Source organism: Salmo trutta, unplaced genomic scaffold (genome assembly GCF_901001165.1).
Source record: "Salmo trutta unplaced genomic scaffold, fSalTru1.1, whole genome shotgun sequence".
Lineage (NCBI taxonomy): Eukaryota > Metazoa > Chordata > Actinopteri > Salmoniformes > Salmonidae > Salmo > Salmo trutta.
The window spans coordinates 42,199-66,019 of record NW_021822384.1 but is presented as its reverse complement, the minus strand read 5'-3'; the positions used below and the strand labels follow the sequence as shown (position 1 = coordinate 66,019).

The window sequence follows — 23,821 nt, the reverse complement described above, 5'->3', positions numbered from 1 at the left end:
TTAGACTAATAGAATACTGTAGCCTACTATTCTACTATTAGACTGATAGAATACTGTAGCCTACTATTCTACTATTAGACTGATAGAATACTGTAGCCTACTATTCTACTATTAGACTGATAGAATACTGTAGTCTACTATTCTACTATTAGACTGATAGAATACTGTAGCCTACTATTCTACTATTAGACTGATAGAATACTGTAGTCTACTATTCTACTATTAGACTGATAGAATACTGTAGCCTACTATTCTACTATTAGACTGATAGAATACTGTAGTCTACTATTCTACTATTAGACTGCTACATGGCTCCAGCATGTCCACATGGCTGTAGTAGAATAGTAGACTACAGTATTATTCTAATAGTAGAATAGTAGGCTACAGTATTCTATCAGTCTAATAGTAGAATAGTAGGCTACAGTATTCTATCAGTCTAATAGTAGAATAGCAGGCTACAGTATTCTATCAGTCTAATAGTAGAATAGTAGACTACAGTATTCTATCAGTCTAATAGTAGACTACAGTATTCTATCAGTCTAATAGTAGAATAGTAGGCTACAGTATTCTATCAGTCTAATAGTAGAATAGTAGGCTACAGTATTCTATCAGTCTAAAAGTAGAATAGCAGGCTACAGTATTCTATCAGTCTAATAGTAGAATAGTAGACTACAGTATTCTATCAGTCTAATAGTAGAATAGTAGGCTACAGCATTCTATCAGTCTAATAGTAGAATAGTAGACTACAGTATTCTATCAGTCTAATAGTAGAATAGTAGTCTACAGTATTCTATCAGTCTAATAGTAGAATAGCAGGCTACAGTATTCTATCAGTCTAATAGTAGAATAGCAGGCTACAGTATTCTATCAGTCTAATAGTAGAATAGCAGGCTACAGTATTCTATCAGTCTAATAGTAGAATAGCAGGCTACAGTATTCTATCAGTCTAATAGTAGACTACAGTATTCTATCAGTCTAATAGTAGAATAGCAGGCTACAGTATTCTATCAGTCTAATAGTAGAATAGCAGGCTACAGTATTCTATCAGTCTAATAGTAGAATAGCAGGCTACAGTATTCTATCAGTCTAATAGTAGACTACAGTATTCTATCAGTCTAATAGTAGAATAGTAGGCTACAGTATTATATCAGTCTAATAGTAGAATAGCAGGCTACAGTATTCTATCAGTCTAATAGTAGAATAGTAGGCTACAGTATTCTATCAGTCTAATAGCAGGCTACAGTATTCAATCAGTCTAATAGTAGAATAGCAGGCTACAGTATTCTATCAGTCTAATAGTAGAATAGCAGGCTACAGTATTCTATCAGTCTAATAGTAGAATAGCAGGCTACAGTATTCTATCAGTCTAATAGTAGAATAGTAGGCTACAGTATTCTATCAGTCTAATAGTAGAATAGTAGGCTACAGTATTCTATCAGTCTAATAGTAGAATAGCAGGCTACAGTATTCTATCAGTCTAATAGTAGAATAGCAGGCTACAGTATTCTATCAGTCTAATAGTAGACTACAGTATTCTATCAGTCTAATAGTAGAATAGTAGGCTACAGTATTATATCAGTCTAATAGTAGAATAGCAGGCTACAGTATTCTATCAGTCTAATAGTAGAATAGCAGGCTACAGTATTCTATCAGTCTAATAGTAGAATAGTAGGCTACAGTATTCTATCAGTCTAATAGTAGGCTACAGTATTCTATCAGTCTAATAGTAGAATAGTAGACTACAGTATTCTATCAGTCTAATAGTAGACTACAGTATTCTATCAGTCTAATAGTAGAATAGTAGGCTACAGTATTCTATCAGTCTAAAAGTAGAATAGCAGGCTACAGTATTCTATCAGTCTAATAGTAGAATAGTAGACTACAGTATTATTCTAATAGTAGAATAGTAGGCTACAGTATTCTATCAGTCTAATAGTAGAATAGTAGGCTACAGTATTATATCAGTCTAATAGTAGAATAGCAGGCTACAGTATTCTATCAGTCTAATAGTAGAATAGCAGGCTACAGTATTCTATCAGTCTAATAGTAGAATAGTAGACTACAGTATTCTATCAGTCTAATAGTAGAATAGTAGGCTACAGTATTCTATCAGTCTAATAGCAGGCTACAGTATTCAATCAGTCTAATAGTAGAATAGCAGGCTACAGTATTCTATCAGTCTAATAGTAGAATAGTAGACTACAGTATTCTATCAGTCTAATAGTAGAATAGCAGGCTACAGTATTCTATCAGTCTAATAGTAGAATAGTAGGCTACAGTATTCTATCAGTCTAATAGTAGAATAGCAGGCTACAGTATTCTATCAGTCTAATAGTAGAATAGCAGGCTACAGTATTCTATCAGTCTAATAGTAGACTACAGTATTCTATCAGTCTAATAGTAGAATAGTAGGCTACAGTATTATATCAGTCTAATAGTAGAATAGCAGGCTACAGTATTCTATCAGTCTAATAGTAGAATAGCAGGCTACAGTATTCTATCAGTCTAATAGTAGAATAGTAGGCTACAGTATTCTATCAGTCTAATAGTAGGCTACAGTATTCTATCAGTCTAATAGTAGAATAGTAGGCTACAGTATTCTATCAGTCTATCAGTACCAGTAGGCTAGTCTTTCTGTTGTGCCAGGACAGCTGCTGTGCTGGGAGCAGAATACACTGTTTGCTGAGCTGAATGTTCTCTGGGTCTCTTGGGACTGTTTCACTCTTATAAGGGGGAGAGAGAGAGAGCACTCAGCTTTAGTCCAGCCGCAGAGCTCAGCCTCACCTCTATATAAGGCCATACTAGTTCTATATTAATTCCAGAAAAAGCCAGCCTGCTAGGCTAACCTTTGTTTATCACGTTTCACCTCCTCAGACATTTTTGTGGAGTTCAGCTTCATCCAGCTACATTACTGTGAGGTCTTTGAACTGGTATTTTGTCTTGTTTTGGTCTTTTCTCAACAACAATGGTCCTGTTAGCCTACATCAGGGTTTACCCATACTTGGTCCTCAGGAACCCAAGAGGTGCACGTTTTGATTTGTGCCCCAGCACTACACAGCTGATTTCAACTAATCAACTAATCATCAAGCTTTGATTATTTGAATCAGCTGTGTAGTGCTGGGCACAAATCAAAACGTTCACCCCTTGTGGTCCTGAGGACGGAGTTTGGGAAACACTGGCCCTGTATATTCACCTAAATCAGAACATTTAAAGATGGCAAATGTGTTTAAAAATTATTTATGGACAGCTTTATATGTAAAAAAAAATATATGAAAAAAAGTAAAAATTAAATAAATGTATCAGGCTCAAGTTTTGACCCAGTGTCAGCTAGCGTCTTGATTGGACCTCTCAATAATGCTGTGAATCTTTTGAAAGGTTGTCTAGTTTCCTTCTCTAATTCTGCCACCCTGTGGTGGATGTTGGTACTGCAGTTAGACGGCTGTTCAACTGCCACCCTGTGGTGGATGTTGGTACTGCAGTTAGACGGCTGTTCAACTGCCACCCTGTGGTGGATGTTGGTACTGCAGTTAGACGGCTGTTCAACTGCCACCCTGTGGTGGATGTTGGTACTGCAGTTAGACGGCTGTTCAACTGCCACCCTGTGGTGGATGTTGGTACTGCAGTTAGACGGCTTTTCAACTGCCACCCTGTGGTGGATGTTGGTACTGCAGTTAGACGGCTGAGTTCTTCCTAGGAATGTTATCTCCTTATCCGAACAACAATTGAAAGTAAACCAGCAAGCCTTTTTAGTCATGGTTAATATACTGAAGTATTCAACAAGTATACCGAAAATAACAGATCTACCACTCTAGTTTACCTGAACATGTCAAGGCTGCTTGGTTTGTACTAACCATCTATGCATATCTCTCTCGGTCTCACACACACACACACACACACACACACACACACAGCAGGTAAAGCCTTGCTTAATAATCACATCTCCAGATTCACCACTAGATGTCCCTCCCTCCACACACTAACTCACTGTACCCTCACACACAGACTATCAATCTCTCTGTGTATCGCCACAACAGCTTGCTTTGTAGCCTGTGGGGTCCTGAAATGTGTGGCACCGTCCAACATCACACACACACACACACCACGCTCCTACTCAGCTACAACCCCTCCCCTCTCTCTCTCCTTGTAGCTTGGTCTGTCTTTCTCTGATTGTGTGCCTGCCCTGCCATGGCTGTCCTGCTAAGGCGTGTGGGCCGTGTGGCTCTACAGTTGTCCCTGAGACAGACCAGGACCCCCCAGAAGGCCCCGCTGCTAGCCACTCTTCTAGGTAGAGTAACCACCACCTGACTATGTGATAACCCCAGGTTCGGGGAGCTGGGTGGGAGTAGGATTAGATGCCGTCAGTCTCGTCACACTCCAGTCTCCCCCCCATGCTACAGCCAGCACAAATAGAGCCCCTCAATGGAGCCGTCATAATACCCAGAAAACCTAGCAGTCAAACAAGGAAAAGGTTCCAATTGTTTGAAAAATGTAATTGTCCGAGAGAGATTTACATGGTTATCAGAACATCACGCCAGGGTGAGGCGACACGAAACACAGCCCTCGTTTTAAGGCTTTCTAAATCCCAGATGGGGGGGAATGAATGGTGGGAAAACAATTGGAACCATTTCCCTGTTTGACCTGTAGGTTTTCTGGGTATTATGACTCATACTGCAGTCCTCTATAACCAGGCAGTGTCCAGAGGGTAAAGACAGCCATGCATAACAATATACGTTACTTATTGTAAATAATCTATCAATAATAATAATAATGCCATGTATCTATAATCCTGGAGTAATAATGAACCTTAACATTCTGTTGAACGTCGTTCTATAACGGTCTCATCCTCACCTCTGGGTCAACTTCAAATGCCTTAAACTGGAGGGGAATATTTAATTATGTCCTTCAAGGCTCTGTGTGTCTGTCCATTCTCCTCTTGTCTGTTAACCAATCGTCCTACAGCATCAGCCCTGTTAACCAATCGTCCTACATCATCAGCCCTGCATGAAAAACGGGGACGTGGGTCGGTGGATGGATCAGACCCGTCTGTCTGTCCTGCTGTCTGTCTGTCTAACAGTGTATAGTGATTGAACTGTGACCTTTGACCTATGTGTTGTTTCTCTCTCTCCCTCCCTCCCTGCCCCTCTCTCTCAGCCTGAGTAGCATAGCCCCCCCCCCCCCCCCATCCCTCCCTACATCCCTCCCTCCTAGACAGGGTGTGTCAGTCGGGCGTGTCCTATCTCTCTCTCCTCCAATCAGCAGACAGGAGCAGCCAATCAGAAGCAGCCATGTCGGGGTTCAATCTGCTACACCTGATCACCAATGCCAAGCCTGTTACTCTGAAGCCATGTGGGCTTCCTTCAGGTTGAGCTGGGCGCTGTGTGGTGTGGTGTGGTGTGGTGTGCCTGTCTGCTCTGCTCTGTCCTCTTCTGGCTGTTGACCTCCTGGAGATGTGGGATGTTTTTATGAAGGGGGGTGTGATGAGGTTTTTGTCTCCTGCAGGAAAAACCCCCACCTATTAAGTTCATGTTTTATCATTATTGTAATTATTGTAGCATTGAAGTCCTTTTTCATAGGATGTTTACATCTAGCAGGTTTATTTGACATGTATAATAAATACATTGGAAATATTAAAATCTAGAGATATAAAGTTATTTAGTGAAAGCTTGGTGATTGTGGTGTTTTACCGCAGTAGGCAATAAACAACCCTTCTCACATTCTGCTGAGCCGTCTCTTCTCAGCTACAAACCCGCTGCCTTTTCAGTTGGCCATAATAACCAATAACTCACCGTTTGCCTTCCTTTTAGCTTGCATCTAACATACTGTGTTTTTCTTTTTAATGCTATTTCTGCTTGACTAATGTCAACTTCTTTCATCCAGAGAGATTTGGGTTTTAGACGTCTAGAAAACCAGCGACTTGCATTCTTCACGTCACGCCTGGACTTGTCTCATGGCAGAGGTTTAATATGTCGCTATGAGTTTATTAGTTTATTGTTCAGACATTAGACATGTTTCAGAAGGACCTGCTTCATTCCTCTGACCTGACGTTGTTGAATGGTCTCATTTTTAATTCACTGTTTTGTGGCTGCAATACCTTTTTAAAGTACTGCTCACAGTCATCCATGTAATACCACACTGAAACTCTGCTTGGTCTGGTTCAACACAGACTTATTGGGTTGGGAGAACCACCTGGAGGGAGGGAGGGAGGGAGGGAGGGAGGGAGGGAGGATGGAAGGAAGGAAGGAAGGAAGGAAGGAAGGGGAGGGAGGGAGGGAGGGAAGGAGGGAAGGAGGGAGGGAGGGAGGGAGGTAGGGAGGATGGAAGGAAGGAAGGGGAGGGAGGGAGGGAAGGAAGGAGGGAGGGAGAGAGACAGATGGTGGAAACGGAGGGAGAGAGGGAGGGAAAGAGGGAAGGAGATAAAAGGAGAAGGTCGGGGGAATGAAAAGCCATAAGTTTGACAAGTTAAAATAAGCAAGCGGGGGTAGCAGAGAACAAACCTTGCTTACAATTAGGAAACAATATTTACACTTGAGGTTAAAAAGCCAGGATGTCTGAAAAATGTGCTAATTTGGAAGGTTGACCCCTGGCTACATCAGAGCATGGACAGAGCTACAGTCACAGGGGACGCATTCCAAGGGGTCCTCCGTAATGGCACCCTATTCCCTATGCAGTGCACTACTTTTTACCAGAGCCCTATGGGACCCTATTCCCTATATAGTGCACTACTTTTTACCAGAGCCCTATGGCACCCTATTCCCTATATAGTGCACTACTTTTTACCAGAGCCCTATGGCACCCTATTCCCTATAAAGTGCACTACTTTTTACCAGAGCCCTATGGCACCCTATTCCCTATGTAGTGCACTACTATTGACCAGAACCCTATGGGACCCAAATGGTGCCACATTCCAAGACGAGTTCTTTATTGGCTCTCAGAAGACACATGGAAACAGTGGTAGTTTCCCTCATTCACTTTCATCTCGGTAGGACCTCGTCCTTTGGGGCGGCAGGCAGCCTAGTGGTAAGAGTGTTGGACTAGTAACCAGCAGGCAGCCTAGTGGTAAGAGCGTTGGACTAGTAACCAGCAGGTAGCCTAGTGGTTAGAGCGTTGGACTAGTAACCAGCAGGTAGCCTAGTGGTTAGAGCGTTGGACTAGTAACCAGCAGGTAGCCTAGTGGTTAGAGCGTTGGACTAGTAACCAGCAGGTAGCCTAGTGGTTAGAGCGTTGGACTAGTAACCAGCAGGTAGCCTAGTGGTTAGAGCGTTGGACTAGTTACCAGCAGGTAGCCTAGTGGTTAGAGCGTTGGACTAGTAACCAGCAGCTAGCCTAGTGGTTAGAGCGTTGGACTAGTAACCAGCAGGTAGCCTAGTGGTTAGAGCGTTGGACTAGTAACCAGCAGGTAGCCTAGTGGTTAGAGCGTTGGACTAGTAACCAGCAGGTAGCCTAGTGGTTAGAGCGTTGGACTAGTAACCAGCAGGTAGCCTAGTGGTTAGAGCGTTGGACTAGTAACCAGCAGGTAGCCTAGTGGTTAGAGCGTTGGACTAGTTACCAGCAGGTAGCCTAGTGGTTAGAGCGTTGGACTAGTAACCAGCAGGTAGCCTAGTGGTTAGAGCGTTGGACTAGTAACCAGCAGGTAGCCTAGTGGTTAGAGCGTTGGACTAGTAACCAGCAGGTAGCCTAGTGGTTAGAGCGTTGGACTAGTAACCAGCAGGTAGCCTAGTGGTTAGAGCGTTGGACTAGTAACCAGCAGGTAGCCTAGTGGTTAGAGCGTTGGACTAGTAACCAGCAGGTAGCCTAGTGGTTAGAGCGTTGGACTAGTAACCAGCAGGTAGCCTAGTGGTTAGAGCGTTGGACTAGTAACCAGCAGGTAGCCTAGTGGTTAGAGCGTTGGACTAGTTACCAGCAGGTAGCCTAGTGGTTAGAGCGTTGGACTAGTAACCAGCAGGTAGCCTAGTGGTTAGAGCGTTGGACTAGTAACCAGCAGGTAGCCTAGTGGTTAGAGCGTTGGACTAGTAACCAGCAGGTAGCCTAGTGGTTAGAGCGTTGGACTAGTAACCAGCAGGTAGCCTAGTGGTTAGAGCGTTGGACAAGTAACCAGCAGGTAGCCTAGTGGTTAGAGCGTTGGACTAGTAACCAGCAGGTAGCCTAGTGGTTAGAGCGTTGGACTAGTAACCAGCAGGTAGCCTAGTGGTTAGAGCGTTGGACTAGTAACCAGCAGGTAGCCTAGTGGTTAGAGTGTTGGACTAGTAACCAGCAGGTAGCCTAGTGGTTAGAGTGTTGGACTAGTAACCAGCAGGTAGCCTAGTGGTTAGAGCGTTGGACTAGTAACCAGCAGGTAGCCTAGTGGTTAGAGCGTTGGACTAGTAACCAGCAGGTAGCCTAGTGGTTAGAGCGTTGGACTAGTAACCAGCAGGTAGCCTAGTGGTTAGAGCGTTGGACTAGTAACCAGCAGGTAGCCTAGTGGTTAGAGTGTTGGACTAGTAACCAGCAGGTAGCCTAGTGGTTAGAGCGTTGGACTAGTAACCAGCAGCTAGCCTAGTGGTTAGAGCGTTGGACTAGTAACCAGCAGGTAGCCTAGTGGTTAGAGCGTTGGACTAGTAACCAGCAGGTAGCCTAGTGGTTAGAGCGTTGGACTAGTAACCAGCAGGTAGCCTAGTGGTTAGAGCATTGGGCCAGTAACCAGCAGGTGGCCTAGTGGTTAGAGCGTTGGACTAGTAACCAGCAGGTAGCCTAGTGGTTAGAGCGTTGGACTAGTAACCAGCAGGTAGTCTAGTGGTTAGAGCGTTGGACTAGTAACCAGCAGGTAGCCTAGTGGTTAGAGCGTTGGACTAGTAACCAGCAGGTAGCCTAGTGGTTAGAGGGTTGGACTAGTAACCAGCAGGTAGCCTAGTGGTTAGAGCGTTGGACTAGTAACCAGCAGGTAGCCTAGTGGTTAGAGTGTTGGACTAGTAACCAGCAGGTAGCCTAGTGGTTAGAGCGTTGGACTAGTAACCAGCAGGTAGCCTAGTGGTTAGAGCGTTGGACTAGTAACCAGCAGCTAGCCTAGTGGTTAGAGCGTTGGACTAGTAACCAGCAGGTAGCCTAGTGGTTAGAGCGTTGGACTAGTAACCAGCAGGTAGCCTAGTGGTTAGAGCGTTGGACTAGTAACCAGCAGGTAGCCTAGTGGTTAGAGCGTTGGACTAGTAACCAGCAGGTAGCCTAGTGGTTAGAGCGTTGGACTAGTAACCAGCAGCTAGCCTAGTGGTTAGAGCGTTGGACTAGTAACCAGCAGGTAGCCTAGTGGTTAGAGCGTTGGACTAGTAACCAGCAGGTAGCCTAGTGGTTAGAGCGTTGGACTAGTAACCAGCAGGTAGCCTAGTGGTTAGAGCGTTGGACTAGTAACCAGCAGGTAGCCTAGTGGTTAGAGCGTTGGACTAGTAACCAGCAGGTAGCCTAGTGGTTAGAGCGTTGGACTAGTAACCAGCAGGTAGCCTAGTGGTTAGAGCGTTGGGCCAGTAACTGAAAGGTTGCTAGATTGAATCCCTGAGCTGACAAGGTACAAATCTGTCGTTCTGCCCCTGAACAAGGCAGTTAACCCACTGTTCCTAGGCTATCATTGAAAATAAGAATTTGTTCTTAACTGACTTTCCATAGTTATATAAAGGTTAAATAAAGGTTATATTAAAAAAAATCACTACACCCCTTCCTAAAAAACAGAGGGAGGGAGTAAACCATCCCCCCTTACCTCACACAGTCAGTCAGTAGGAGAGTACCCTATACCATCCCCCCTTACCTCACACAGTCAGTCAGTAGGAGAGTACCCTATACCATCCCCCCTTACCTCACACAGTCAGTCAGTCAGTCAGTAGGAGAGTACCCTATACCATCCCCCCTTACCTCACACAGTCAGTCAGTCAGTAGGAGAGTACCCTATACCATCCCCCCTTACCTCACACAGTCAGTCAGTCAGTAGGAGAGTACCCTATACCATCCCCCCCTTACCTCACACAGTCAGTCAGTAGGAGAGTACCCTATACCATCCCCCCTTACCTCACACAGTCAGTCAGTCAGTAGGAGAGTACCCTATACCATCCCCCCTTACCTCACAGTCAGTCAGTCAGTCAGTAGGAGAGTACCCTATACCATCCCCCCTTACCTCACACAGTCAGTCAGTAGGAGAGTACCCTATACCATCCCCCCTTACCTCACACAGTCAGTCAGTAGGAGAGTACCCTATACCATCCCCCCTTACCTCACACAGTCAGTCAGTAGGAGAGTACCCTATACCATCCCCCCCTTACCTCACACAGTCAGTCAGTAGGAGAGTACCCTATACCATCCCCCCTTACCTCACACAGTCAGTCAGTCAGTAGGAGAGTACCCTATACCATCCCCCCTTACCTCACACAGTCAGTCAGTCAGTAGGAGAGTACCCTATACCATCCCCCCTTACCTCACACAGTCAGTCAGTCAGTAGGAGAGTACCCTATACCATCCCCCCCTTACCTCACACAGTCAGTCAGTAGGAGAGTACCCTATACCATCCCCCCCTTACCTCACACAGTCAGTCAGTCAGTAGGAGAGTACCCTATACCATCCCCCCTTACCTCACACAGTCAGTCAGTCAGTAGGAGAGTACCCTATACCATCCCCCCTTACCTCACACAGTCAGTCAGTCAGTAGGAGAGTACCCTATACCATCCCCCCTTACCTCACACAGTCAGTCAGTCAGTAGGAGAGTACCCTATACCATCCCCCCCCTTACCTCACACAGTCAGTCAGTAGGAGAGTACCCTATACCATCCCCCCTTACCTCACACAGTCAGTCAGTAGGAGAGTACCCTATACCATCCCCCCTTACCTCACACAGTCAGTCAGTCAGTAGGAGAGTACCCTATACCATCCCCCCTTACCTCACACAGTCAGTCAGTCAGTAGGAGAGTACCCTATACCATCCCCCCTTACCTCACACAGTCAGTCAGTCAGTAGGAGAGTACCCTATACCATCCCCCCTTACCTCACACAGTCAGTCAGTAGGAGAGTACCCTATACCATCCCCCCTTACCTCACACAGTCAGTCAGTCAGTAGGAGAGTACCCTATACCATCCCCCCTTACCTCACACAGTCAGTCAGTCAGTAGGAGAGTACCCTATACCATCCCCCCCTTACCTCACACAGTCAGTCAGTAGGAGAGTACCCTATACCATCCCCCCTTACCTCACACAGTCAGTCAGTAGGAGAGTACCCTATACCATCCCCCCTTACCTCACACAGTCAGTCAGTCAGTAGGAGAGTACCCTATACCATCCCCCCCTTACCTCACACAGTCAGTCAGTCAGTAGGAGAGTACCCTATACCATCCCCCCTTACCTCACACAGTCAGTCAGTCAGTCAGTAGGAGAGTACCCTATACCATCCCCCCTTACCTCACACAGTCAGTCAGTAGGAGAGTACCCTATACCATCCCCCCTTACCTCACACAGTCAGTCAGTCAGTAGGAGAGTACCCTATACCATCCCCCCTTACCTCACACAGTCAGTCAGTCAGCAGGAAAGTACCCTATACCATCCCCCCTTACCTCACACAGTCAGTCAGTCAGTAGGAGAGTACCCTATACCATCCCCCCTTACCTCACACAGTCAGTCAGTCAGTCAGTAGGAGAGTACCCTATACCATCCCCCCTTACCTCACACAGTCAGTCAGTCAGTAGGAGAGTACCCTATACCATCCCCCCTTACCTCACACAGTCAGTCAGTCAGTAGGAGAGTACCCTATACCATCCCCCCTTACCTCACACAGTCAGTCAGTAGGAGAGTACCCTATACCATCCCCCCTTACCTCACACAGTCAGTCAGTCAGTAGGAGAGTACCCTATACCATCCCCCCTTACCTCACACAGTCAGTCAGTAGGAGAGTACCCTATACCATCCCCCCTTACCTCACACAGTCAGTCAGTAGGAGAGTACCCTATACCATCCCCCCTTACCTCACACAGTCAGTCAGTCAGTAGGAGAGTACCCTATACCATCCCCCCCTTACCTCACACAGTCAGTCAGTAGGAGAGTACCCTATACCATCCCCCCTTACCCCACACAGTCAGTCAGTCAGTCAGTAGGAGAGTACCCTATACCATCCCCCCTTACCTCACACAGTCAGTCAGTAGGAGAGTACCCTATACCATCCCCCCTTACCTCACACAGTCAGTCAGTCAGTAGGAGAGTACCCTATACCATCCCCCCCTTACCTCACACAGTCAGTCAGTAGGAGAGTACCCTATACCATCCCCCCCTTACCTCACACAGTCAGTCAGTAGTGTAAGAACATGGTGGCAGTCCTGTTTCAGTTTAATCCACCTTCATTCCACACACACTCCAACCCCCTTCATTGTTCACCCCCTTGTTCGTCAAAAGTAACTTTCCCCCCCACAGGACATAGAAAACGGGGCATCAATGGAGTCCATTCACGTCCCTGCTCTTTAACGTTCCCTGTATTTTCTCCATTCATATGGTTTCAATCTAACAGGGAGGAATTCTCCACATAGTCCACATGAGAAGAGAGAGAAGAACCCCCCCCCCCCTCCCCAACCACACACACACACACACCTCCTCCCCAAAACCTGAAACAGGAACGACCTCACCGGCAGCCAGATTCCTCGTCCGCACTGGGAAAATCCCAACGTTCCAGAAAAGGAAAAAACAAAGTTACTTCCTTAAAGAAACAGTAATGGCTACCCGATCCCGGCAGCACACTAAGGCTGCGTTCAAAATGGCATACTGTTCCCTGTATAGTGCCCATAAAGGCATCCTCATGCTTCCCATTCAAAAAAAAAAGTTCAGATAAGTTTGTGCTCATATTATGAGTACGTTTGTGTGACGTTTTTGTTGATATTGGTCTTCGTCAAGGGTTGTTTCATGCTGTTCGTACACACCAGATTTTCTTCTTCTTCTCTCGAGGCAAGTCGGAAGTTCAGCAGCTGAAGTGCCCTTTTGTCAGGTCGTTGGTCAACAGTACGGATTCTTCAATTAACTGTTTGTCATTCAACAATAGACGACTTGATTTCATGGACATTTTTTCTTCACTTGAGAAAATACTGCAGCAAACAGTTTTAGGTGTAAAATTGTGCGACTAAGATCTCCTTGTTAAAATTAATGACAGATTTCTTGTTACTCTACATGACCAAAAGTATGTGGACACCTACTCATCCAACATCTCATTTCAAAATCATGGGCATTAATATGTAGTTTGTCCCCTCCTTTGCTGCTCTAACAGCCTCCACTCTTCTGGGAAGGCTTTCCACTAGATGTTGGAACATTGCTGCTATAACAGCCTCCACTCTTCTGGGAAGGCTTTCCACTAGATGTTGGAACATTGCTGCTATAACAGCCTCCACTCTTCTGGGAAGGCTTTCCACTAGATGTTGGAACATTGCTGCTATAACAGCTTCCACTCTTCTGGGAAGGCTTTCCACTAGATGTTGGAACATTGCTGCTATAACAGCCTCCACTCTTCTGGGAAGGCTTTCCACTAGATGTTGGAACATTGCTGCTATAAACAGCCTCCACTCTTCTGGGAAGGAACATGTTGGAACATTGCTCCAGGGGGACTTGCTTCCATTCAGCCAAGAGCATTAGTGAGGTCGGGCGCTGATGTTGGGCGGTTTAGGTCTATCTCGCAGTCGGTGTTCCAATTCATCCCAAAGGTGTTCGATGGGGTTGAGGTCAGGGCTCTGTGCAGGCTACTCAAGTTCTTCCACACCGATCTCAACAAATCATTTTTGTATGGGCCTCGCTTTGTGCACTGTATGGGCCTCAGCTTCATGCTGAAACAGGAAAGGACCTCCCCAAAACTGCCTCACAATTGGAAGCACAGAATCATCTAGAATGTCATTGTAAGCTGTAGCGTTAAGATTTCCCTTAATGGAACTAAGGGGCCCAAACCATGAAAAACAGCCGCAGACTATTATTCTTCCTCCACCAAACTTTACAGTTGGCACTATGCATTGGGGCAGGTTGCGTTCTCCTGGCATCCGCCAAACACAGATTCGTCCATCGGACTGCCAGATGGTGAGGCGTAATTCATCACTCCAGAGAACGCGTTTCCACTGCTCCAGAGTCCAATGGCGGCGACTTTTACATCACTTCAGCCGACGCTTGGCATTGCGCATGGTGATCTTAGGCTGGTGTGCGGCTGCTCGGGCCATGGAAATCCATTTCATGAAGCTCCCGACGAACAGTTCTTGTGCTGAAGTTGCTTCCAGAGGCAGTTTGGAACTCGGTAGTGAGTGTTGTAACCGTGGACAGATGATTTTTATGCAATACGCGCTTCAGCACTCGACGGTCGCGTTCTGTGAGCTTGTGTGGCCTACCACTGAGCCGTTGTTGCTCCTAGACGTTTCCACTTCACAATAACAGCACTTACAGTTTACCGGGGCAGCTCTAGCAGGGCAGAAATTTGACAAACGGACTTATTGGAAAGGTGGCATCCTATGACGGTGCCACGTTGAAAGTCACTGGAGCTCTTCAGTAAGGCCATTCTACTGCCAATAATTGTCCATGGAGATTGCATGGCTGTGGGCTCGATTTTATACACCTGTCAGCAACGGGTGTGGCTGAAATACCCAAATCCACTCATTTGAAGGGTCGTCCACATACACTATACACAAAAGTATCTTAGAATAATTGTGACTATTTTGAGGAAGTGTATACTGGCTAAGGCGTGTCAAGATTGACAAACCGTACTGTTGCCGCTTTTTCTCGTTTTTCAAGCGAAGGTCTTTTTAAGGGAGTATGGCGAGCACACTTGTTTGGTTGGGCTAGGCGCCAGCCTTAAGGCTCTGGTCAAAAATAGTGCGCTTTGTAGGGAATAGGGCCCTGGTCTAAAGTAGTGTACTAAATAGGGAATAGGGTGCCATTTTGAGACGCAACCCTACTAAGGAGTGATTTCCTTAAAGAAGAAGGCTGTGATAGTGATGGTGATCAATGGAGGAGAGGAAGGAGGGGGAATGTGAAGGCATACAATGTTAGGTAATTACTATCCAATTTAATCCTGTAATTTAAACCTGCAGTCAGTGATGTCTCCTTAACAAAATGGCATACTGATGGACATCTAGCTCCCCTGTCCCGCCTCTCATCTCCCCCTGGTGCTCCTATTGGTCTTTCTCTCCTCCTACTCCTCCTATTGGTCTTTCTCTCCTCCTACTCCTCCTATTGGTCTTTCTCTCCTCCTACACCTCCTATTGGTCTTTCCTCCTACACCTCCTATTGGTCTTTCTCTCCTCCTACTCCTCCTATTGGTCTTTCTCTCCTCCTACTCCTCCTATTGGTCTTTCTCTCCTCCTACTCCTCCTATTGGTCTTTCTCTCCTCCTACTCCTCCTATTGGTCTTTCTCTCCTCCTACTCCTCCTATTGGTCTTTCTCTCCTCCTACACCTCCTATTGGTCTTTCTCTCCTCCTACACCTCCTATTGGTCTTTCTCTCCTCCTACTCCTCCTATTGGTCTTTCTCTCCTCCTACTCCTCCTATTGGTCTTTCTCTCCTCCTACACCTCCTATTGGTCTTTCTCTCCTCCTACTCCTCCTATTGGTCTTTCTCTCCTCCTACTCCTCCTATTGGTCTTTCTCTCCTCCTACTCCTCCTATTGGTCTTTCTCTCCTCCTACACCTCCTATTGGTCTTTCTCTCCTCCTACTCCTCCTATTGGTCTTTCTCTCCTCCTACTCCTCCTATTGGTCTTTCTCTCCTCCTACTCCTCCTATTGGTCTTTCTCTCCTCCTACACCTCCTATTGGTCTTTCTCTCCTCCTACTCCTCCTATTGGTCTTTCTCTCCTCCTACACCTCCTATTGGTCTTTCTCTCCTCCTACTCCTCCTATTGGTCTTTCTCTCCTCCTATGGAAAGAACCAGAATATGTCTCGTGTCAAACATGTTTATTCCTTTATTGTAAGACTTCTAGTATAAATAATAGATGCAGTTTATTTTATCCAAAGCAACATAGTCATGAGTACATCCATTTAACAAACTGGTGGTTCCCTATTCTGGTGTATTAGCACCCTGCTCTACCAACTGAGGGTCCCTATTCTGGTGTATTAGCACCCTGCTCTACCAACTGAGGGTCCCTATTCTGGTGTATTAGCACCCTGCTCTACCAACTGAGGGTCCCTATTCTGGTGTATTAGCACCCTGCTCTACCAACTGAGGGTCCCTATTCTGGTGTATTAGCACCATGCTCTACCAACTGAGGGTCCCTATTCTGGTATATTAGCACCCTGCTCTACCAACTGAGGGTCCCTATTCTGGTGTATTAGCACCACGCTCTACCAACTGAGGGTGCCTATTCTGGTGTATTAGCACCCTGCTCTACCAACTGAGGGTCCCTATTCTGGTGTATTAGCACCCTGCTCTACCAACTGAGGGTCCCTATTCTGGTGTATTAGCACCACGCTCTACCAACTGAGGGTCCCTATTCTGGTATATTAGCACCCTGCTCTGCCAACTGAGGGTCCCTATTCTGGTGTATTAGCACCACGCTCTACCAACTGAGGGTTCTTAAGTATTTCTTTAAGAGGTGTAGTAGCTTTTGGCTAAATAACCATCCATCAACACTAGGACATCTTCACTGTAGACTGACTAGTTCTACTGCCTACCAAGCAAGAGTAACCATCCATCAACACTAGGACATCTTCACTGTAGACTGACCAGTTCTACTGCCTACCAAGCAAGAGTAACCATCCATGAACACTAGGACATCTTCACTGTAGACTGACCAGTTCTACTGCCTACCAAGCAAGAGTAACCATCCATGAACACTAGGACATCTACACTGTAGACTGACCAGTTCTACTGCCTACCAAGCAACAGCAGTGTGTGTTTGAGAATATCCTCCATGTATTTGTAGCATGTTGTCACAATGGCCAAATATTAAACCTAATGTTTTACACTAGAATCACCTAGACTTCATCTCGGTTAACCCAGAACTGAAATCTGGAGTAAATTTGGGACACATGCTTTGATGTTTACATATTCTATCCACTAGAGATTTTTACCTAGACTATATTTGAGTTGTTAGCTTTGTGCAATCAGTCTGGTCTGCACCAGGACATGCTTTGGCTGTAGCACCCCCCCCCCCCCCCACACACACACGCACACTAAACTGTAGAGAATAATGGTCAGTTCCAGGCAAGAGTCAAGTAATTCCAATCTAAAACCAAAGTTTCCATTCAAACCTCTCCATTCAGTCCCCTACAGTCCCCTGTACTAAATTGTATGACATTTAGTTTAATATTGATGAAGTGATGAACGTGGGCTCATCTTGCCTGGAACCTGAGTGATATGAGAGCTGTGCCTGAGCATCTTGTTTAGACAGAGTGTGATGAGTAGCTAGGGTCCTGAGTTTCTCCTGACCTGGGAAAACTCCTGGCCCTAAGTGATGATGATTTATAAATAATGATGAGGGACTAGTAAAAGCAGAGGGGGGGTCAGGGGGAAGACAGAACGGAGGAGAGGCACCGTCTCTCACCTCCCTCCCCCCTGACCACAGTAGTGGTTCTGAGACCTTAACTCTTCCCTTCTCCTCCTAAAGGAACCTGCCGGACCAAGAAGACATGGCCCAAGTCCTTCTCTCAGGAGGAGCTGAAGAAACGGCTCTCCCCCATTCAGTTCCATGTCACCCAGGAGAGAGGAACAGAGAGGTATGGGACCCCCCAAAGCCTACACTATAGAAACCCCCAAAGCCTACACTATAGGGGCCCCAAACGTCTACAGCCAACAGTGCATTTGGAAAGTATTCAGACCCCTTGACATTTTCCACATTTTATGTTACAGCCTTATTCTAAAATTGATTAAATAGTTGTTTTCCCTCAATCTACACACAATACCCCACAATGACATCACAATACCCCATAATGACATCACAATAACTCATAATGACATCACAATACCCCACAATGACATCACAATACCCCACAATGACATCACAATACCCCATAATGACATCACAATACCTCATAATGACAAAGCAAAAACAGGTTTGTAGAAATGTTTGCAAATGTATTAAAAAATAAACTTATCACATTTACATAAGTATTCAGACCCTTTACTCATTACTTTGTTGAAGCACCTTTGGCAGTAATTACAGCCTCAAGTCTTCTTGGGTATGACGCTACAAGCTTGGCACACCTGTATTTTTGGAGTTTCTCCTATTTCTTCTCTGCAGATCCTCCCAGAGTTCCTGAGTGCTCTGGAGCAGGTTTTCATCAAGAATCTCTCTGTACTTTGCTCCGTTCATGTTTCCCTCGATCCTGACTAGTCTCCCTGTCCCTGCCGATAAAAAAACACCCCCCACCAGCATGATGCTGCCACCACCATGCTTCACCGTAGGGATGGTGCCAGGTTTCCTCCAAACTTGGCATTCAGGCCAAAGAGTTCAATCTTGGTTTCTTCTGACAAGAGAATCTTGTTTCTCATGGTCTGAGAGTCTTTAGGTGCCTTTTGGCAAACTCTAAGCGGCCAGTCATGTGTCTTTTACTGAGGTGCTGCAGCGACGGAAGAATCTTCCAGAAGGACAACCATCTCCACAGAGGGGCTCTGAAGCACTGTCAGAGTGACCATGGGGTTCTTGGTCACTTCCCTGACCAAGGCCCTTCTCCCCCGATTGCTCAGTTTAGCCAGGCAGCCAGCTCTAGGAAGAGTCTTGGTGGTTCCAAACGTCTTCCATTTAAGAACGAGGGAGGCCACTGTTCTTGGGGACCTTCAGTGCTGCAGAAATGTTTTGGTACCCTTCCCCAGATCTGTGCCTTGACACAATCCTGTCTCTGAGCTCTCATGGCTTGGTTTTTGCTCTGACATGCACTGTCAACTGTGGGACCTTATATAGACAGGTATGTGCCTTTCCAAATCATGTCCAATCAATAGAATTTACCACAGGTGGACTCCAATTAAGTTGTAGAAACATCTGAAGGATGATCAATGGAAACAGGATGCACCTGAGCTCAATTTACAGTCTCATAGCAAAGGGTCTGAATGCTTATGTAAATAAGGTATTTCTGTTTTTATTTTTGCAAAGATTTCTAAAAACTTGTTTTTGATTTGTCATTATGGGGTATTGTGATGTCATTATGGGGTATTGTGATGTCATTATGGGGTATTGTGATGTCATTATGGGGTATTGTGATGTCATTATGGGGTATTGTGATGTCATTATGGGGTATTGTGATGTCATTATGGGGTATTGTGTGTAGATTGATGAGGAAATTGTTTTATTGAATCCAATTTTAGAATAAGGCTGTAACGTAACAAAAAAGTCAAGGTGTCTGAATACTTTCCAAATGCGCTTTACAGTAAAGGGACCCCCAAAGCCTACAGTCTACAGTCCACTGACCCCAGTAGTTAGAAGACAAGTCTTGTCACAAAGTGTCTATGGTAGTGCTACTGCACCATCAAGTCAATTCATTTAGGGGGGTATATATGGACAAGTGTATAACAATAAGCATTTCTGTAAACACCAATGCAAGGAAAAAGATGTGTAATAGTTATTGCGTAATTATAGTTAAGACGCGTTAATTATAAAATAAAAATTGCAGTTCATTGTTATTTTTCTGTTCTGATTGGTCAGTTACATTTCACGAGCTGTCATTTTTTTCCAACGCAACATTCCAGAACATTCCTGTGTCACATGGACATTAAAGCTTGGCTGGTTTATCCTAAAGGTCCTAGCTGGGTCCGCACTAACCCGCCTTAGAGGCTACAGCGTGTCTAGTCAGTCGGCAGCTAAACAGCTGTTTGTTGGAAAATAAGGGGGATGTCCCAAATGGGACCATATTCCCATAATGGGCTCTGGTCAAAAACACTGCTCTATATAGGGAATAGGGTGCCATTTGGGCTCTGGTCAAAAACACTGCTCTATATAGGGAATAGGGTGCCATTTTGGCTTTGGTCAAAAACACTGCTCTATATAGGGAATAGGGTGCCATTTGGGCTCTGGTCAAAAACACTGCTCTATATAGGGAATAGGGTGCCATTTGGGCTCTGGTCAAAAACAGTCCTCTATATAGGGAATAGGGTGCCATTTGGGCTCTGGTCAAAAACACTGCTCTATATAGGGAATAGGGTGCCATTTTGGCTTTGGTCAAAAACACTGCTCTATATAGGGAATAGGGTGCCATTTGGGCTCTGGTCAAAAACACTGCTCTATATAGGGAATAGGGTGCCATTTGGGCTCTGGTCAAAAACAGTCCTCTATATAGGGAATAGGGTGCCATTTGGGCTCTGGTCAAAAACACTGCTCTATATAGGGAATAGGGTGCCATTTGGGCTCTGGTCAAAAACACTGCTCTATATAGGGAAAAGGGTGCCATTTGGGACACGAAGAAACTCAGTGACACTAGTCTCTACACCTCCCTCCCTGCCCTGCCCCCCTCCCTACCTGGCAGGGCACACGTGGGAAAAGTGTTTGTCGGCCCATTTTGATGGAGGAATGTGAAAAATGCCCTGGATGGTGGTTGGAGGCAGAGCATACATCCCAAACGGAACCCTATGCCCTATTTAGTACACTACTTTTGTCCAGGACCCCAATGCACCCTGGTCAAAATTGGTGTACTATATAGGGAAGTGGCATTTGGGAATCATCCAGGGAAACGAGGCGGCAGGGGGATACTGGGGTGTGGTGGTATGTCTCCTCCAATCGGGTTAGTTTCTGGCCAGGTTTAAAGCTTGTGGGCCCAGCCATAGCCGCTGTTGCCATAGCCGCTGTTGCCATAGCCCCTGTTGCCATAGCCCCTGTTGCCATAGCCCCTGTTGCCATAGCCCCTGTTGCCATAGCCCCTGTTGCCAAGCTGTTCTAAGCTGGTGTGGCTGTAATTTACACTAGTTTATATACTGTTGGTCTGTGGCTCCCGTACCAAACGACCAGAGCCCTGTTTTAGACACACAACTGTTGTTAGTAGCTCAGATACCTAATAAACAGCTGGTCCATAACTAAGCAGCAAGGCACAACAGTCTATGACTACAGTCACAGGTAAATGGCTTTGTTTGCACTGATCCCATTTACCTGTGACTGTCTTCATCATACAACACTGCCCCTCCTGCCTTATTGCTTTTATGAAACTGTTACCGACATATTAAAATAACAATTAATTACATATGTTTATTCAAATGTTATTTTGACAAGTCAATTCATACAATTTTAATTATTCCACCGGAAGATATAGTCCGGACAAAAATCAGGTTGTTTAGTTATTTTGGTCATGTTGCTACAGACGCCACCCAGTCTGCATAGTTGCTATGCAAAAGGACAGGTCATCTGTTCTAAACAAAATGGTTGCTATGCAGGCTGGGTAACGTTTTTGTGACTTGCTAGCTACAGTAGCTAGCTGACCAACTTCAGCTAACTTAATCAGTCACGTCAAACCTAGAATGACAGTACAGAAGATAGATTTTCGTTTAGATTTTTTACTATTGGCATTTACTTAGATATGTCCATACATTTTTTTTAATCTTTATTTAACTTGGCAAATCAGTTCTTATTTTCAACGACGGCCTAGGAACAGTGGGTTAACTGCCTTGTTCAGGGGCAGAACGACAGATTTTTACCTTGTCAGCTCGGGGATTTGATCTTGCAACCTTTTGGTTACTAGTCCAACACTCTAACCACTAGGCTACCTGCTGGTTACTAGTCCAACGCTCTAACCACTAGGCTACCTGCTGGTTACTAGTCCAACGCTCTAACCACTAGGCTACCTGCTGGTTACTAGTCCAACGCTCTAACCACTAGGCTACCTGCTGGTTACTAGTCCAACGCTCTAACCACTAGACTACCTGCTGGTTACTAGTCCAACGCTCTAACCACTAGGCTACCTGCTGGTTACTAGTCCAACGCTCTAACCACTAGACTACCTGCTGGTTACTAGTCCAACGCTCTAACCACTAGGCTACCTGCTGGTTACTAGTCCAACGCTCTAACCACTAGGCTACCTGCTGGTTACTAGTCCAACGCTCTAACCACTAGACTACCTGCTGGTTACTGGCCCAACGCTCTAACCACTAGACTACCTGCTGGTTACTGGCCCAACGCTCTAACCACTAGGCTACCTGCTGGTTACTGGCCCAACGCTCTAACCACTAGGCTACCTGCTGGTTACTGGCCCAACGCTCTAACCACTAGACTACCTGCTGGTTACTAGTCCAACGCTCTAACCACTAGGCTACCTGCTGGTTACTAGTCCAACGCTCTAACCACTAGGCTACCTGCTGGTTACTAGTCCAACCCTCTAACCACTAGGCTACCTGCTGGTTACTAGTCCAACGCTCTAACCACTAGGCTACCTGCTGGTTACTAGTCCAACGCTCTAACCACTAGGCTACCTGCTGGTTACTAGTCCAACGCTCTAACCACGAGTACCTGCTGGTTACTAGTCCAACTCTCTAACCACTAGGCTACCTGCTGGTTACTAGTCCAACGCTCTAACCACTAGGCTACCTGCTGGTTACTAGTCCAACGCTCTAACCACTAGGCTACCTGCTGGTTACTAGTCCAACGCTCTAACCACTAGGCTACCTGCTGGTTACTAGTCCAACGCTCTAACCACTAGGCTACCTGCTGGTTACTAGTCCAACGCTCTAACCACTAGGCTACCTGCTGGTTACTAGTCCAACGCTCTAACCACTAGGCTACCTGCTGGTTACTAGTCCAACGCTCTAACCACTAGGCTACCTGCTGGTTACTAGTCCAACGCTCTAACCACTAGGCTACCTGCTGGTTACTAGTCCAACGCTCTAACCACTAGGCTACCTGCTGGTTACTAGTCCAACGCTCTAACCACTAGGCTACCTGCTGGTTACTAGTCCAACGCTCTAACCACTAGGCTACCTGCTGGTTACTAGTCCAACGCTCTAACCACTAGGCTACCTGCTGGTTACTAGTCCAACGCTCTAACCACTAGGCTACCTGCTGGTTACTAGTCCAACGCTCTAACCACTAGGCTACCTGCTGGTTACTAGTCCAACGCTCTAACCACTAGGCTACCTGCTGGTTACTGGTCCAACGCTCTAACCACTAGGCTACCTGCTGGTTACTGGTCCAACGCTCTAACCACTAGGCTACCTGCTGGTTACTGGTCCAACGCTCTAACCACTAGGCTACCTGCTGGTTACTGGTCCAACGCTCTAACCACTAGGCTACCTGCTGGTTACTGGTCCAACGCTCTAACCACTAGGCTACCTGCTGGTTACTGGTCCAACGCTCTAACCACTAGGCTACCTGCTGGTTACTGGTCCAACGCTCTAACCACTAGGCTACCTGCTGGTTACTGGTCCAACGCTCTAACCACTAGGCTACCTGCTGGTTACTAGTCCAACGCTCTAACCACTAGGCTACCTATAATGACGTTGATTCGTGATTTCGACTGGCTCAGAAAAAGTTGTCTCATCTAGTCTAGGCACGGTTAACTCATATGTATGGTACTACAGAGATCAACATTCAAAAGGGAAACATTTTTTCCGAGGTCGGACTGGCAGACTGCGAGGCTTATATTAACCCCGCTATACCAAACTAAATGCTAGGCTTATATTAACCCCCGCTGTACCAAACTAAATGCTAGGCTTATATTAACCCCGCTGTACCAAACTAAATGCTTATATTAACCCCGCTGTACCAAATTAAATGCTTATATTAACCCCCGCTGTACCAAACTAAATGCTAGGCTTATATTAACCCCCGCTGTACCAAACTAAATGCTTATATTAACCCCCGCTGTACCAAACTAAATGCTTATATTAACCCCCGCTGTACCAAACTAAATGATTATATTAACCCCCGCTGTACCAAACTAAATGCTAGGCTTATATTAACCCC

At 45.8% G+C, this 23,821-nt stretch overlaps 1 protein-coding gene across 5 annotated transcripts in view; it reads left to right on the top strand.

Moving 5' to 3' along the window:
- LOC115182069 (methionine-R-sulfoxide reductase B3) overlaps positions 1 to 23,821 on the top strand; it is a 47,344-nt gene that overhangs the window by 5,450 nt on the left and 18,073 nt on the right. For 4 of the 5 annotated variants that reach the window (XR_003873612.1, XR_003873613.1, XR_003873611.1 and 1 more), the window contains exons 2-3: positions 4,148 to 4,285; positions 17,555 to 17,663. Coding sequence is in view for 2 of the 5 variants with exons in the window: in XM_029743717.1 (XP_029599577.1) it covers positions 4,186 to 4,285; positions 17,555 to 17,663 (209 nt within the window). In the remaining 3 variants the exon portion in view is untranslated. Of the gene's footprint in view, positions 1 to 4,147; positions 4,286 to 5,151; positions 5,362 to 17,554; positions 17,664 to 23,821 lie in introns of those variants that run through there. The other variant, XM_029743718.1, reaches the window with a different exon arrangement.